This window comes from Strix uralensis, chromosome 9 (assembly GCF_047716275.1).
Source record: "Strix uralensis isolate ZFMK-TIS-50842 chromosome 9, bStrUra1, whole genome shotgun sequence".
Lineage (NCBI taxonomy): Eukaryota > Metazoa > Chordata > Aves > Strigiformes > Strigidae > Strix > Strix uralensis.
In genome coordinates this window covers 25658320-25675061 of record NC_133980.1, presented here as the reverse complement: position 1 = coordinate 25675061, position 16742 = coordinate 25658320, and the positions used below count along the sequence as shown (strand labels likewise).

At 44.2% G+C, this 16742-nt stretch overlaps 1 protein-coding gene across 1 annotated transcript; it reads left to right on the top strand.

The window, feature by feature from the left end:
• The first annotated feature begins 9949 nt into the window (after positions 1–9949).
• Positions 9950–11008, top strand: GPR148 (G protein-coupled receptor 148). Its single transcript, XM_074878423.1, has one exon. The coding sequence runs from the start codon at positions 9950–9952 to the stop codon at positions 11006–11008; it is 1059 nt and encodes a 352-aa protein (XP_074734524.1).
• The last annotated feature ends 5734 nt before the right edge of the window (positions 11009–16742 follow it).

The window sequence follows — 16742 nt, the reverse complement described above, 5'->3', positions numbered from 1 at the left end:
ACTTGGCTAATAAGAGATTGTGACTCTTATACAGCACATGCTGGCAGTTAATCTCTCTGCCATATGGCGGCTGTGCCTGGCACCTGCTTCATCAGTGTGAGATAAGGTCAGCGTCTCCCTGTGGGCAGAGGTATTTCAGAGAATCGGTGTTACTTCAGCCTCTTTGCCACCCAGGAACCACGGCTGTTCCTGGGTACAGCACTGGGAACTGGGAAGGAGCATCTTAACTCTGGCAGTGAGGCTCCTTCCTCCCCACGGTGGGCCTTGTGCTAGTCCATGCCGTGTACAGATTGTATCCATTCATTCACAGTCTCTCATCAAAAGACATGAATAGGAAGAGATAACATGTCTTTTCTTTCACACTGCATTTTTCCTCACTTTTCTGTATCTACTCCACTTCTAGCATGTTTCCTTCCATCTTGATACCTATATTGTCTTTGCCCCCCCAGCTTGTACAGTGCAGGCAAAAGCTTCCCAGCTGTCAGGGAGGAACTGTGGCAGCGTACAGCTGTGGCTGGGGTCCCCCTGTCTGCTGCACCACCATTAAAGCTCCTGCCTGTCTTCCTGTATATGCCAACTTGTCTATTTATCCTTTTTTCCTTCCATCTCTCTTCTGGTATTTCATTTTATCTTGCACTTCACAGTCTCCAGCCATCTGTCTCCTTTCTCATCAAATCATCCTTCAAGGAAATGCCATGCTAAGCCTCTCCTGTACTGCCTGGCTTTTTACATGAGACAAAACATGTTAAGACAGGGAAATAGCCAGATAACTTCTGCTTTTGCCTGCCTGCAGCAGTCCTTCCTAGGCGATGTTGGAAATCATTGCTGGTGAAACAGAACAGAGACAAAATTTTCAGTGCCAGCCACAACCAGAAAGACACCCAGCCTGAGATGGAAGGATGTGCTTGGGAGGTTGGTGGATGTATGTATCTCCCCCGTTTGAGAAGCTTTCTCTCAGGAGAAGGAGCTTTCTCCCTGACTTAAAGGAGGAGCTGAAGAGCCACAAATTCAGATGTGTATTTCTAGTTCTGCTCATGACTCTGTGATATTGAATATGGGTTTAATCTCTTCTGATAGCTGCTAAATCCTCAGATAAGAGTGATATGTTACTGTTCTTTGCCTAAAGGCCTTAGATTTCTGCAGGTAACTCGTGTTAATGCCAATGTGGTATAGCATCTGAAATTTTAGAAAGGTTCCTCCTTATAAACCGCTTCAGAAAAGAAGACTGTTATTTCAAAAATAGGCCTTATTTAGTAGGCTGTTACTCCTTTTTCACAAATGCATTGTTATGAATAGTAGATAAGCAGGAGAGATCATAAAATCTAAGAAACAATCTAGGATTGCTTCTCTTGGTGTCCTGTGAATCTGTCCATAAATGACCATGTAAAGTAGCAATTGTTTGCTATAAATCCCTGGTCATACCTGCAGCTTATCACATGAAATCATGTTGGTGGATGAATCATGTAGGTCCTTTCAGCATGAAAGAGGCACTGTGGCAGAGGAGGAAAACATGTCTTGCTTTGCCTTGCCAGGCTCAGGAAATGAAAATGGGTGAGTTCTGCTGGCTGCCACATGCAGCAGTCAGGGCCAAGCAGCGAGCTGCAGGAAAGTAGGTGATGTCTGAAACGTATAGGCACTTTTTTTTTTTCTCTTCTCAGGTTGTGTTACTTCTCTAACCTTTTGTTGAAATGTTTGTCAAATATTCAAAAATTCTGTTCTTCTGACATCCAGCTTAATTCTCAATATTGCACCTGCAAGACAGATTTGGTACAAAATTTACCTTGGCTTTGTGGTCACCAAGGCCTGATGGTATTTGGAATTAGAAAAAGTGATTCAGGGATTTAATGCTGAGTCCTCCCAGTCTCTCTTTCTCAATGTTCTCTCTTTTGTTTGGGAGCCTGATCAAAATGTCATCAAACCAGCACTTTCTAATCTCTGTTTTCTTTTGCTTCAGGTTTCATTTGACCTTTAGAATCATTGCAATCTGAGCTTAGTTTTCACACCCATTTCTTTACTTCCTTGACTTTAGTAATTGCTATGCCTGATTTGTGAACTTTGTACAGTTACAAGAGCAATGTGTATATCTGTTATCTATAGCAAATAACAAGCAAGGTGCTGAACAATAGTTCTGGAGCCAAGTGGAGACAGGTAGCTGAGGCACGGAGACTAGGACAATAAGACTAGGACAGCCAAGCTGTACCTCTCCCCTGCGGGTCATGACCCTGAAGAGGCTTGCAGAAAAGTTTAGAAGAAATCTTAAAGGTTTCAAAAAAAGTTGTGTTTTAATTGACTTTCTGTTTAAAGGAGAAGAAAAAGGGAAAGCTCAACAAGAAAAACAGTACAGTTGAACTGTTCTGATTGCTTGTTTTTTTCACTGACAGCAGCTCATTTCCCCAGAGTGAGAATACAGATACAGGCAGGAAATAATTATGGCTGGTTCTCTGCCTTGCTGGAAGGAGCTGACGTGCTCATGGGCACTTGGCTATTCATGGCTGGGAGAGCTTCACCAGCAAGTGAGATGCCTTCTGGACCTAGATAAACCCAGAAGGGGGACATTCATGGAAGGAAGTTGAAGAAACTGCAATCGCACATGAAGTCTCCTGAGATCAAGGCTCTGTACTAAACATGGTTGGAAATATCCCCATGAAACAACATTCCAGTGAAAACGTTGATTTGTTGGACCCAACTGTCTCATCCAAAACACTTCTGTTCAAGGTGCTGTGGTGAACTCCAAGGCAGCCTTTCTACACTGCTCTCCCTGGGCTCCTGGCCAGGCAGGTCTGTCTCTAGGGCAGACCCAAAGCACAGTATCATTTTCTAGGCTAGGACCTGGTGAGTGATGCTGGAACAGGCATCCACATTGAAGACTCCATGCTGATACTGGGACAGTGACCTGATGGCACCCAGGGAACCTCAGAGGTGAATGTGAGCATGCAATTTAGTCCCACACTTCCTCTGGATATCCCCTCCTAACACAATCTCTTGGGATGAAGGGCTGGGGAAATCTTAGCATTATTCCGGTTGGCTTCCCTTTCTTGTATGGTGCTTCCCTGTCATGGCAGCAGTGTGCTTGTTGAGTCGGTTAGACTAAACCCTTGTGAAATAGGAAGCTTCCCTATGTGTGTGCACAGTTAAGTCCATGCCAACTACTGTAAGACCTTTTCTGACCTTTTCTGTTCAATTTGACAATACCTGTTTGTAGTCAGTAACAGCGTATAATGTAGTACAGTCTTTGCCGGATTTACAACGTTCAGTATGGCTGAATACATGCTTTCTTAGATCTCCCAAACTCAACAGATAAGATAACTAAGCTTTCAGTGGAATGTTAACTGAAGCAGAAATGAGTAAAGTAATTAACAGTGCATGATGCAGTTTGAGAATCAATACAGACTGTATTGAGCCAGAATAAGAGCCAGAAGAGGGGCTACTAATACTATAGGTCTGAAATCAGCAAGGTATGTAAAAAGTGCATCCACCTAACATAAATTTACCAGAAAGCATTTTAAAAAATCAATAACTAAAGCATAAAGGTTGGGTTTACAGGAAATTGCAGGTGAATCATTCAGGTTGGCACCACAAAATATTGAACGCTGAGATGCAATGGTAAGGAGCTGACTTAAGTTCAGCACCCTCAGGAGTGGTATTCAGAACTGCCAGCCCCTTGCAAATGGTTCAGATGTGGAAATGCCTCCCAAGCTCAAGAAAATGAAAGGAGGCAACAACCAGATATTCTGCAGAGCCACCTGTATATCAGTGTGCCAAAACATCAACCTTTCACGATATTAAATCTAGCAGAACTATACTGAGCAGTTATAAGCCCCTGTGGAAATCTGAGGGGAGTGGCTTTGGCTGGACTTGCCCAGGTCTGATGGGGTTGAATCTGTCTTCCAGTTATTTGCTGTTTTCCATTTTTGTAAAACTAAAGCCTGCCTGCGTTCCTAAGACTTTTACAGTAGAACAATTAAAGCTGAACAAGCTCATGCCATAGGGCTTACTCTGCCATCGGTAGGCTGTAGCAGATGAATAGTTGAGCACAGGATGAGCAAGGCTGTGAACCTGTGATGTCTCATGGGCTCTGTGCTACTCTTTGCATGTGGGCTAAATGGGAGAGTCATGAGCTACTTTGCATTTGTCATGAGGATCTCGGCTGCGAGTGAACCTGCAGTCAGCTACTGCAGAATAATCAGCAAGTTCATACCTTTGCTTACCTTTCACATTATTTACCTTATATTATTCAATTTTACACTTTCATGGCCATAGAAGTTGGATCTTTAAAAGGTGGTTCAGCTGAAGGTTTCTAGAGTTGTTACCCTTTTAAAGGCAGAGGAAGTAGGCAGAGCAAGAGACACCCTTGGCTTAACTGCAAGCTTTTGAGTCTGCTCAAAACCAGAAGAGAAACATACCAGTGATGGGAAAGCAAAGGAGTATCCATTGAGAACTACAAGGGCATTGCCAGGGTGTGCAGAGATGCAATTAGAAAAGCAAAAGCTCAACTCAAACTGAAATTGGCCAGAGATGACAAAAACTACAAGAAAGGGTTCTTCAGGTACATAAACAACAAGCAGAAACAGAAGGAAAATGTTGTCCTGCTGTTAAAGAGGAGAGGTGAACTAGTCACTAACAACGCTGAAAAGGCAGAGGTTCTCAATACTTTCTTAACCTCTGTATTTACCAGCACTGTTGGGCCCCAGGCCTTGGGAACAAAAATCCAGGTCGATGGAAACACAGACCCATCGTCAGTGGAGGAAGAGTCAGTATGAGAACTATTATAGGAGCTTCACCCCTACAGATCGATAGGCCCTGACATTATCCACCCGAGGGTGTTAAGAGAGCTGGCTGACATCATTGCAAGGCTGCTCTCCATAATCTTTGAGAAGTCATGGAGTTTGGGAGACATCCCAGAGGACTGGAAGATCATAGAGATTGGGAGACATCCCAGAAGACTGGAAGAAGGCTAATGTCACTCCCATCTACAAGAAGGGCTTAAATGAGGATCCAGGAAATTATAGGCCCATCAGGCTTATTTCAGTCCCTGGAATGTTATGAAATGAATCCTCCTGGGGGCTGTCACAAGTCACATGAAGCATGTGATTGGGAACAGCCAGTACAAATCCACCAAGGGCAAATCATGTTTGACAAACTTGATTGCCTTCTCCAACCAAGTAACCTGCTCGGTTGATGTGGGGCGAGCGGTGGACATTGTCTACATGGATTTCTCCAAGGTGTTCAGTTTGGTTCCCCACAGCCTCCTCCTAGAGAACCTGATGCGTTACAGTCTAGACAAGGGGTCTGTGTGTGGGTGGGGAACTGGCTGACAGGCTGCACCCAGAGGGTGGTGGGAAATGGCTCCTTTTCAAACTGGCAACCTGTCACAAGTGGGGTCCCCCATTTGTGATATTGGGCCCAACGCTGTTTAATATCTTCATAAAGGATCTGGATGATGGGATCAAGTGTACCCTGATGAAGTTTGCTGATGGTACCGAACTGAGTGGGGAAGTGAACACTCCGGAAGAGAGAGCCACCCTGCAGGAAGACCTGGATAGGCTGGAAGAGTGGAATAACAAGAACCTCATGAAGCTCAACAAGGACAAGTGTAAGGTCTTGCACCTGGGAAAACATAATCCAGGAGAGCAGCACAGGCTGGGATCTACCTGGCTAGGAACAGCTCTGCGGAAAGGGCCCTGGGGGTCCTGGTGGACAAGCAGCTTGATGTGACTGAACAGTGAGCTGCAGCAGCAAAGAAAGCCAACGGGGTGCTGGATTGCATCAACAAGGGCATCACCGGCAGAGATAAAGAAGTCATTATCCCACTCTACCCAGTGCTTGTAAGGCCACACCTGGAATCCTGTGTTCAGCTGTGTTGGGTTTGTGTGTGGTGGAGTTTTGGTAGCAGGGGAGGGGCTACAACAGTGGCTCCTGTGAGAAGCTGCTAGAAGCTCCCCTGGCTCCAAGTTGGACCTGCCTCTGGTCAAGGCTGAGCCAATTAGCAACGGTGGTAGCGCCTCTGTGATAACATATTTAAGAGGGGAAGAACATTCTGGGAAAGGGGGAGCAGAGGACAGGACTGATACATGAGAGGAATACCTATGAAGATTCCAAGGTCAGTGGAGAAGTGGGGAGTGGGAAGTGCACTGGAGCAGAGACCCCCCTGCAGCCCGTGGTGAGAGGACAGGCTGTGCCCTGCACCCATGGAGGTCACCGGGGGAGCAGATGCCGACCTGCAGCCCGTGGGGGACCCCACACTGGAGCAGGGGGCTGTGACCAAAGAAGGCCGGGACTCTGAGGGCAGCCCACGTTGGAGCAGTCTGGTGCTGGGAGGGCTGCACCCCATGGCAGGGACCCATGCTGGAACAGTTAGTGAAAAATTGCAGCTCTGTGGGAAGGACTCAAGTCCTTGGAAGACTGTCTCCCATGAGGGGAACCCACGCTGGAGCAGGAAAAGAGTGTGAGGAGTCCTTCCCCTGAGGAGGAAGGAGCAGAAGAAACAACGGGTGATGAACTGACCACAATCCCCATCCCCCTGTGCTGCTGGGGGGGCTGGAAGTAGAGAAATCAAGAACAAAGCTGAGCCTGGGAAGAAGGGAGGGGTGGGGGGAAGGTGTTTTTAAGATGTGGTTGTATTTCTCACTGTCCTACTCTGATTTGATTGGTAAATTAGTAGTGGTGGTGGTGTTCAAATTAAATTGATGTCTTTTTCACAAGTCGAGTCCATCTTTTGCCCGTGACCATAATTGATGAGCCATCCCTCCCTGTCCTCATCTTGGTCACTGAGCCTTTTGTCATGTTTTTTTCCTCCCCATCCCACTGAGGGGGAGGAGTGAGTGAGCGGCAGTGTGGTGCTTAGTTGCTGGCTGGGCCTAAACCATGACATCAGTTTTGGTTCCCTCTATGCAAAAAGATGCGGACAAGCTGGAGAGAGTCCAGAGAAGGGCCCCAAAGATGATCAAAGACTAGGAAACCTGACATATGAGGAAAGGCTGAGAGAACTGGGTTTGTTCAGCCTTGAGAGGAGAAAGCTTAGGGGAGACCTTATCACCATGTTGCGGTATTTAAAGGGTGACTACAAAGGAGATGGAGACTGCCTTTTTACAAGGAGGCACATGGAAAAGACAAGGGGTAATGGGTACAAATTACTCCTGGAAGATTCTGATTGGGCACAAGTGGAAAATTTTTCACAATGAGAACAATCAGACACTGGAATAGTCTCCCCAACGTTGGGCACTTTTAAGATGCAGCTGTACAGGGTGCCAGGCCTCTTGTCTAGACCATGCTTTTGCCAAGAAAGTTTGGACCAGATGATCCTCGAGGTCCCTTCCAACCTGATATTCTATGATTCTGTGACTCTTTTGCTTTGCACTTTTCAGCAGTGAGGATGTCAGTGTTTGTTACCCTCCCAGATGTAGCTGGGATTTCTAGCTCATGATAACTAGCTCTTTTATCCAAGAGGATGGAATAGCTCTGCTATAAGGATCATGTTTTCAGGCAGCAGAAGAAAAACAATTAGACTGAAAAAAAAAAAGAACTATTTGTTAATTGAAGAACTATATATAAACAACTAGCCCTTGAGATATATATTTGCAGAATTACACTGCTGTATAACATCACTCTGTGAAATACTTGGCTGCATTAGACACTCCTAAAAAGGCCAGCAGATCATTGTATATTGTATTTGCATTTATTTTTCTATCAGCCAAAAGTGTGCAGCTAAGATGACAATGAACTTTTTTGCTTGTTCACATTTAATCCTAACCACTTGGTGGAAAATACAGTTTTGATTTTATATGGAGATGAGAGAATCTGCCCATTAATAGGACAGTCTTGAAATGCCATGAGCTGGCAGCTGCCATAACTGTGTTGTGACTCATTGACAGATGCTGAGCATGATCCTGAAGCTAAATGTATAATTGCATCAATATTGTTCACACACTTTTCAGTGGATGCAGGATTGAATGAGCAAGAATAATCACCTTGTTTGCCTACCCAGGCACCATAGCAACTGAAATGCTGTTCTTAAAATTATCATTGTTTTTTCCTCCCTTTGTTCCATATGGCATAGCCTGTCAAACTGTCTTAACATACAGTTCCATGGATGCCAACTATCAGTGTGTAAGGAAATGAAAAGTGCACAAGATTTGATGATTGATGCTGAGTTTCATAAGCTGTCTGCTTTGTTACTTGGCATGCCCTGAGACAGCATGTCCATGGCACAGCATGACCTTCTGCAAGGTGAGACTGGGCACTGTCTCCCGCAGATGGAAGCACTCTGCATTGCTATATGCTGGTAGTGCTGGGGAAATAATGAATACAATAATGCTATGTTAAGTAAGGAGTCACATTCCCTCTGCTCTTGTAGCACCAGTAGTAGAATATATATTACTTGAGAGGAGAAGGAAGATCATACTTGAAACAATAGTTAAAGATTTGACCATGCTGGTGAACGTGGGAGGTCCTGGTAGACTTGCCAAGACTGCTAAAAAGGTTGTCTGAACTTAGACATTTTTATTTTTAGGCACCTAAGTAAATAATATAAAACAGTTGAGCAGCCAGCAGATTTCATTGACTACTTATTTTGACTATTTTATTAGACTTTTGGTTTGTGCACACACTATTTTTCAAATACTGGGAGTAATCCTTTGATGTTTACCATTACTTAAAAAGCTCCAGGATACCCCTGCACCACCAGTGAGAAGAGCAACTAGAGCTGGGAGTTGACAAAGCTGCATATTCTGCAGATCTCTTGTCTTTGCTACTTATGCCCTGCGTAAACAGCAAAGTAAAGTGATGTCATAGCAGCGGTGTGCTGCTTTGTGCGGTGTACACAGGGGTAAGCAACTGCAGAAGGTGTAGGCCATGAATAAAATAGTGCTGCTATGCCCACTTTGCATCATGGAAGATGATGAACAACTGCATCGATACAGTCTTTTTGCCTAAAAGTAAAGCTTTATTAGCCAGTGTTAAGACTATTAAAATACCAGCTTTTCTTCTGATCAGACTGTGCCTGCAAGAACTTGAAGAGTTCCTTCTTTGCAGTCCAGATCCTCCACAATTCTTTCATTGCACCCCCAGCTCTGACACTGAGAACTGATAGTAAAAGCAGTGCAGTGCAGCAGCAGCAGCAGCGTGCTGGCCAGCAAGCCAAGAATTGGTCTCCAGATGGACATTGGAAATGCCAAGTCTGTGTAGGGTATGCTGGTACATTATAGTGTATGTCACTCATCCCAGACAATTCACAGATTGACTGTAAATTTGTGATAGATGAGAATTCAGTATTTATATACCATGCATTAAAAAAGGCAGGGGAAGGCTTATCATCTATAAATAATACGATTTTATTCACTGAAGCAAAGATGTTTGTCATCTATAAATAAGATAATTTCATTCACTAGAGCCATTGTGATACAATTTTACGAGGAGATTGAGAGACATTTTTATTGATCACTTCAAATCAATTGTGTTGTTGCATACAAATTGGTACAAAACATCACCCAATCACATTTATGACTCTCTTACATCAGTACACGTGGAATGTTGTTCTGTATCATCGTATATTTGTTTAATCAAGCTAATATTTCATCTGCCTCATTGGACTGATAATGTGACGAGAACAAACTCAAATTACTGAAAGCGATCAACCCATTCATTTCTGATCAAAGAGCTAGCTGAGGGATTTAGACTTTTTTTAAACCACACAAAGATTCATTCTCTTTTCTAAGCATTAGATTTTGCAGGAAGAAAAGAAAATCTCCACTTTAGGCAAAAACATCTTTTGGCACCACAGAATTCACTTACAAGTTTCAACTTTCTGTCCTTGAGAAGAGCTGGTAGAATTGGCTACAGGAATCAGTTTGCTTCTATGGGCTTTTTGCATCCTCTGCTGCCTTTGCCTTTCTGAGGACTTAGTGTAGAAGATCTTGCCTTCTCCAAGTCAATCATCCCAAAGCCCTAAGGAATGGAGCTCTCTGGCTGTACTTCAGTAAAAAGAGCGAATACATCTGTATACCACCACAGGGAGACAGAGTTCAACAGTTCCTCAAATTTGGATGACACTTCTTTGTACTATTTGCTGGAGGAATGGTCTCTCAACCCATCAGGCATAAACATGAACATGTTTTTAATCCCTCCAGTTGTCTGCCTCGTGGCAGGTGTCCTCATCATTCCTACCATCTTGTTTGTGATCTTCTCTAGGTTTAGCATCCGTCAGGAAACAAGGTACATGCTGCTGGGAAATGCTCTGCTTTCTGATCTGATCTACCTGTTGTTCTACACCCTGTCAGCTGCTCTCAATGCAGCACATGTACATCTCCCAAAGGAAGCTTGTGTCCTCCTATTATTTTTGCTGGCAGTGGCTTACTGTGGAGGATTGTTCACAGCTGCTGCAATAGTCTTGGACACATACATAGCTATTTTGTTTCCTTTGCGCTACATTGCTATTTTGCCTCCTTCACGAACTAGAAAAATTATTGTGTTACTATGGATGTGTTCTGGGGCTTTCCCTGGGATTTTCTTCTTGGTGCTATCGAGCACTCACAGCTTTGTGCCATGTGTCCTGGAAATGTGCTCGGTTCCAGTAATACTAATATTAACTTTGAATGGGACAGATGCTGTGAAACTCTGTTTCTGGCTTTCTAACACAGTTATCTTTCTCTGCCTGTGTCTAATATTTTGTTGCTATGCTATTCTGTATTTTAAAACCAAACAATCAGGTATATGGGAGAGCATCTGCTCCAGAGCCAGCGTAACATTCTTAATGCACAACACTGTGTTATTTTTTTATTTCTTTCCACTCTTGGCCCTTTTTATAGAATCATTCTTGTGCATTAATGTTGTCATCAGACTGCAGACAGGAATCTGGGTCTCCCTGACAGTCTGCAATGTCCTGATGATTCTGCCTAAAGTTTTGTTCCCTTTTCTATATGGGCTTCGATACAGAGAGATCTCAGCATCTCTCAAATCCATTGTCAGAAGGAAGCATCTTCACCTGGTGTCACCTGCTCCATCACCATCCTGAGCTGACACAGAGCACAGCCACAGCAGAGGAGTTGTCCTTACCCTGTGAGCATGCAAGCCTGATGGAAATCACTCAGCTTCTGAAGAAGTGATCTGAAGAAGTTATTGACCCATATCAGAGAAGACATGGGTTGATCACTCTGCCTCCTTGGTGCCAGAAGGCCACAGATCTTTCATCACATCACAGTTCTAAGCTTTGTTCTGATGTGGGAAGGCAGTATGTTTTGGAGGAGATATTGAACCGAGATTTTCACCCATCTGTGGCAGATGCCTTTCTGGAAAATAGGAAAATAAAAATAGATGATGCAAAGCAAAGGGGGTAACCTTGACAGCGTCACCTACAGCAGAGAGAATGCTTAGCCAGATGTACTGTGAAAAGAACAGCTATTTCTTTCACTCACAGTGTATTTTTGTAAGGTCGGTAGCCAATGTCTTACTCTTTAAAACATACACTGAGAGGTGCCTCTGGAAACTGCTGTACTCAGTGATACGCCGTGCTTCATCTTGTGCAGTGTGCTAGCGTATTAGCTGCCTTATGGATTCTGTCTGACAATCTGCACAACACTGAATTTTTATAAAATCTCAGTCTGATGGGAAGTCACCTTTGATCACGTTTGTTGGGCAGCCCAGCACATGTCGCTGTCAGGCAATAAGAGAGATGGATGGGTGAGGGGGAAACAAGCTGGGAGCAAGGGGTGGCAGTGCCTGGCTGCAGGGTGCTGTCCCACTGTGTCCGTGCCAGGTGAGCTGAGCGCGTGGCTGCGGGCAGCCTGGGCCAGCCCACAGCCCTGACTGCCTGCTGGGTCCGTACTAGTGCCACCAAGCCATGGCTGAGCCCGGCAGCTGGGGCAGCTGGGCAGGAGCGAGGTGTGAGGCTGGCACAGGGGTACCATAGAATGGCTCAGACATGACCTGGGATGAGGGACTAAGTGTAAACCCTGCTTCCGAGTCCCTGCCAAGGCACCTCCCAGTTCTGGCTCACAAAAACCTTCTCTAGAAGCCTGATCCCAGGTTATCGGTGCTGGTGGTGGGTACCTGCCCCCAGGAAGGTCAGGAGAGGCTGCAGAGCCTGTTGGTGTACTCAGGGGCAAGAAAGATAATATCTTATAAGAGCCTTTTAGGTTTTCTGGATCAGCCACCTACCTATAGAAGATGAGTGAAAAATATCTCTGATCTTTAAAGAAACCAAAATTTCATTAGACATAAATATCAGTGTGGGAAATGTAAATTGCAGTGCTGTTCCTTGGACTTGAGAAAAGAGCTTTTGTATTTTTAAAGATATTATTTTTAGAATTTGTTACTTTTTATACAAAAATACATTATACCTTAAAAAAAAAAAAAAGACATTAGAAAATGGCCCTTGATTTCATTCTGCACAATATTTTCCTTCTGTGCAGACTCTCTCCACCTTCTGTTTGCTTAAAGCAACACACAGCAAGTGCTGAATGTGGCTTTTGGGTATTTCACACTCATCTGAAGAATTCCACTAAGTGTGAGCCAGGAGGAGATCAGTGTCTGGTTGCATGAGATGTTTTTTGGCAGCGAAGCCTGTTTGAGAGGTTCCTGCTGATCTCTTTCTCTCCTCGTTCCCAAACTGCTTGTTACTCTCCTCACATTGCAGTGTCTGCTCTCTCCAGTTTGCTGATACAACTGCTTCTGGGGCTGCAGGTTAAAAATACCCCTCCAAAGAGAAGTGGTGTTGTTTTCATTTTAACTGAGATTATCCCAGCAATCTGCTTTATAGGATGTTCTGCAAACAGCTGTGTCAGCACAACTGAGGGGGTTAACAAATTCCAGTTCAGAGGTGGGAATGAGCAGGGACGTCTTAGAGGCTTTGCTGCTAAGGGACTCTTCTTGTGTAAGAGCATCTCTAAGGTAAAGTTGTTGCAAGTGAATAAACTGTAATATTGTGCATTTGCTTTAACTATGGTTCTGTGCTTCCCTTATTTTGACCCAAAGGAGCATTAAATTCCTGCGTAATTGCTTTGTTTTCCAGGAAAAAACTCAACATTTCTTGTCAATCCTCTTCAATAAAAAAAATTAGGACCTAGAAGTTGCTTTTTACTGGCTGTTTTTATTTTTCTTCAAGATGAATGTACTATAGACATGTGTCACACCAGTTACGTTTGTATAAAGGTTTTATATTCAGCCTATAACACAACTCTTCTGTAACAGTAGGAACTATGGGGAAAATGCCTGTATACTAGATCAGGTGCTTTCTGCTAAATCCCTTTAGCATGCGGTATGATCAAGAATGGAAGAGGTACACGTAACTGCCCAGGCCTCTCATATCCTGGGCCAAATCTTTACGTCAATGCCCATTGACAAAGATACTGATAACTTACAGGTTGCTTTGTCCATGCAAGGTTCTTTCAAGCTTTATTACCTGAAATTTGCCTATGTTGTAAATTTTCATGCGAAGTAGTAAAGATAACTGTGTAAATAGTATAATGTAAGGTAGTTCTATATACAGGCATAAGTGACTTTGAGTAGCTGCAGGTTAATAGTACTTGATCTTCCTGCTATCCTTTGTCAATTGTGAAGTCATCTCCGGGACAGACTTGGCTAGGATTATATTGCAAATTCTGTAACTCTTTCTTGCATACAGATTACAGTTCTCTAGAGACAACTAGAAGTTTGGTAAGCTTATAAAGAAGGGCACTGAAAGTGTAAGAAAGTGAATTGGTAGTTGTGGCAAGTCTGAAATCTGTCTACAGTGATGTCATAAGGACCAGGCAAACAAAACACTGTTTTGTGGAAATGACCTTCTAAGAAAGATGAAAAAAACAGTCTTATTCCTTGAAATTGTTCCCTAAAATGGGTGTTTGACTAGAAAATATTTTAGTTGAACTGAAACTGGTTAAGTTGGACGGAATTCTAAAAAGGTCATCTGCATTGCAAGTTGATATTTTACTAATCCACTTGAAGGTGGTTTAACATTAGATAGGTAAGTTTTTCTGAAGTGACTGTTTGTAGACAACTTCTTCCCATGGAATGTTGCTGTGCTGTTTGGTACAAAAGCAGTATGTTACAGCATGCACAGAAGAAACACACCACACACCTGCGTCATTTGCCTTTGGGCATTTCCCCAATCTATCTGAATGGGACCAAAGGAGTCACCAGGGCGACGTCACAAGCATTAGGTTCCTATAATTCTTTTCATAAATGTCTTGAGTTTCATCTTACCGATCGTTAGATTGCTTTATTTGCCAGAACCTTATGGCTGTAGTGATTAGCAACCTTGTAAGGATGTCTCCACAAACGCTCTGGAAATTCAAACTGAGACTATTTACCAGATCCCAGCTATCGACCTCCCCCAGGTCACATAAGTGAACTTCTTGGATGTCACTGTGCCTGCCCAGCATTTTAATTTAAAGTCAAATGGAGAGCAGTTGACTTTAACATGTGATTTGGCAGCTGGGGGCAGTAATCTTTTAATGAATTGCAATAGCATGAATCACTAAAAGTATTCTAATTTATAGCCTAAATATATTCCTGGTCAGTTTTTCCTCTTTTCTTGTGCCAGCATTGTCACTTCGCTCACTGCTGCTCTCTTCCCTCTCTCAGTTGATGGACAGTTGACTGCTGTCTGTAACCTGCAGACTGAAGGGAGTCAGACCTACATTCCAGGGGCTGGGGCTGTACCGTACGGCACTGGGGAAATAAATCAATCTGGAGTTAGATCTGTGCCTCAAATGAGATCAGTTTCAGTGTCACAAGATGCAGAGAATCTCCAGGCAGTTACAAGCACACGGCTTTGGATTTGGGGTTTAGTTCATTTGCAATGATTTGAGTAATTATTCAGTAAAACTAATTAACCTCCTGCAGTTTTAGTAATTAATATTAGTGTCTACTCCTGCTCTATCAGTTGGCTATGTCATTTTCCAAGGGAAGTTGAACATAAATAGAGTGGAAGGAAAGTGGCATTTGCCTGGTTGCACTCGAGGCAGCCCCACGAACCCTGGAGCTGTGTCCCAGCGCTGGGGAACAGCCCCGGCTGCCCCTGAAACGGGTTATGCAGCTCCCGCAGGGACTCCTCTGCTCTTTGCTTCACTAGTCGCTGGGTTTGTACACCGAGATACTGTATGTCCTTCAGACAGAAACTGTGATTGTGGCCATTCCCTGTATGAGGTGGGTATGTATGACAGAGACATGATAGGAAAAGGAAATTACAAGTTTCCTTGAAACTTGATTTCTGTTGTCTCCTGTCTCCCCCCCCACCTTGCTGCTGGTAACTGAGGGCACAGAACTGCTAGTTCTTGCCATTTTTTCACAAGCCTCGTGATTTTTGGTGTCTTCATAAAACTACTGCTCCTGAATGGTTTTGTTTTTCAAGATGCTTCTTGTCCTTCAGATTGCCACACGAATGTGAAAGGTACAAAGAGCAGGGGGGCAAATAAAAACAACTCTTCATGAACTGCTATTAAAATGCTAGAATTTTTGAGACTCTCATGAGTTAAGAGAGGGGAAAGGAGCCAAGCTGTGGTTCTGCTGTCTTGTGTTTGTCAGTGAGGGATGGTCTGGCTCGTGCTCGCCCAAGGTCTGCAGGTGTGGCTGGGGAACAGGAGAAACAAGAGGCTGTTTCCTGTCTCTGATATGTAGAGTTACAAATTTGTATTTGGAAGTTTATTTGGACAACTTTTTTTCCAACTCAGAGGATTATTTTTCTCAAGAGAATAAATACAAGTTTTGCTACTAACATCACGGGGAGAAAATCAGCAACCAGCTCCTGAGGGCTACTGGTTTTTAGGATGATTCCCAGTAGGAAGAACTGGTCAGCTTCAGCAGACACTATCATTAGTTTTGGCAAGAGGTGAAGATACAAAATCACAACTTCTTGGTGGGAAAGGACAAGACACCCTCATTCACCCACCTTCTCTGTCCCTGTAGGCCAGTCAGCACTCCTAACCAAGTCAAAGGTGGTAAGTGTCCTTCACAAAACCTTTTGAAATAAAATACTGGTTTTAGAGGGCATTTCTTCATGCCCTCTGAAAAGCAGAGCAGAATGGAACAGTCTGGGCCAGCATGGAAGCGTGAGAAGTGCTGCACCCTGCAGGATGACAGGAAGGTAAAGAAGGAAGGGGACCTATTTAAAAAGAGGTTGAAAATGGAAGGACAGAGGGAAAACTAGAGTAAGAACGTGTGGGGATTGGCTGGAATTACAGAAGTGAGTTTCAAGGCAGGGGCAAAGTGCAGAAGAGGCAGGATTTCTTGCAGTCTTTCTGAGGGAAGGACACGGTGGAGACCTGTTGGGGGCCTGCACCTACCCCACCGGCTGCCTGGGCCCTGCTCAGCCCGCGTGGTCTGTGGGCCCTGCCGTACCGCTCAGCACTCTGGTGTCAGTGTGCTGGAATTCAGGAACCCGCATTTTTTTTCTCAGAGAGAAATACTATTTTTAATACTGTATAAGGCAAAAGGAGACATTACAGGGAGAGAGAGAGGCTGGAAGGAGTCGCTGATCTCTGCTTGGACAGATTTGTTTTGCACAGCGTTTTCTGTCTTGATTTAATGTTGAGTTGGCTCTTTCCAGCAACTAGGCAGGGGAGGAGGGACAGGAATATGTTCCCAGCCTTTGGCCAAGAGTGTCCCAGAGTGTCCCGGGTGTGACCTCTTCAATGTTTATTTTTCTTTCTCTACAACTGACCCAGATGCTGAGACTTGAGACTCGGGCCCTCCTGGCCTGTTGCACATTTGCCCCTTCTGGTACAGCGTGTGACGGTCCCAGGAATCAGGCT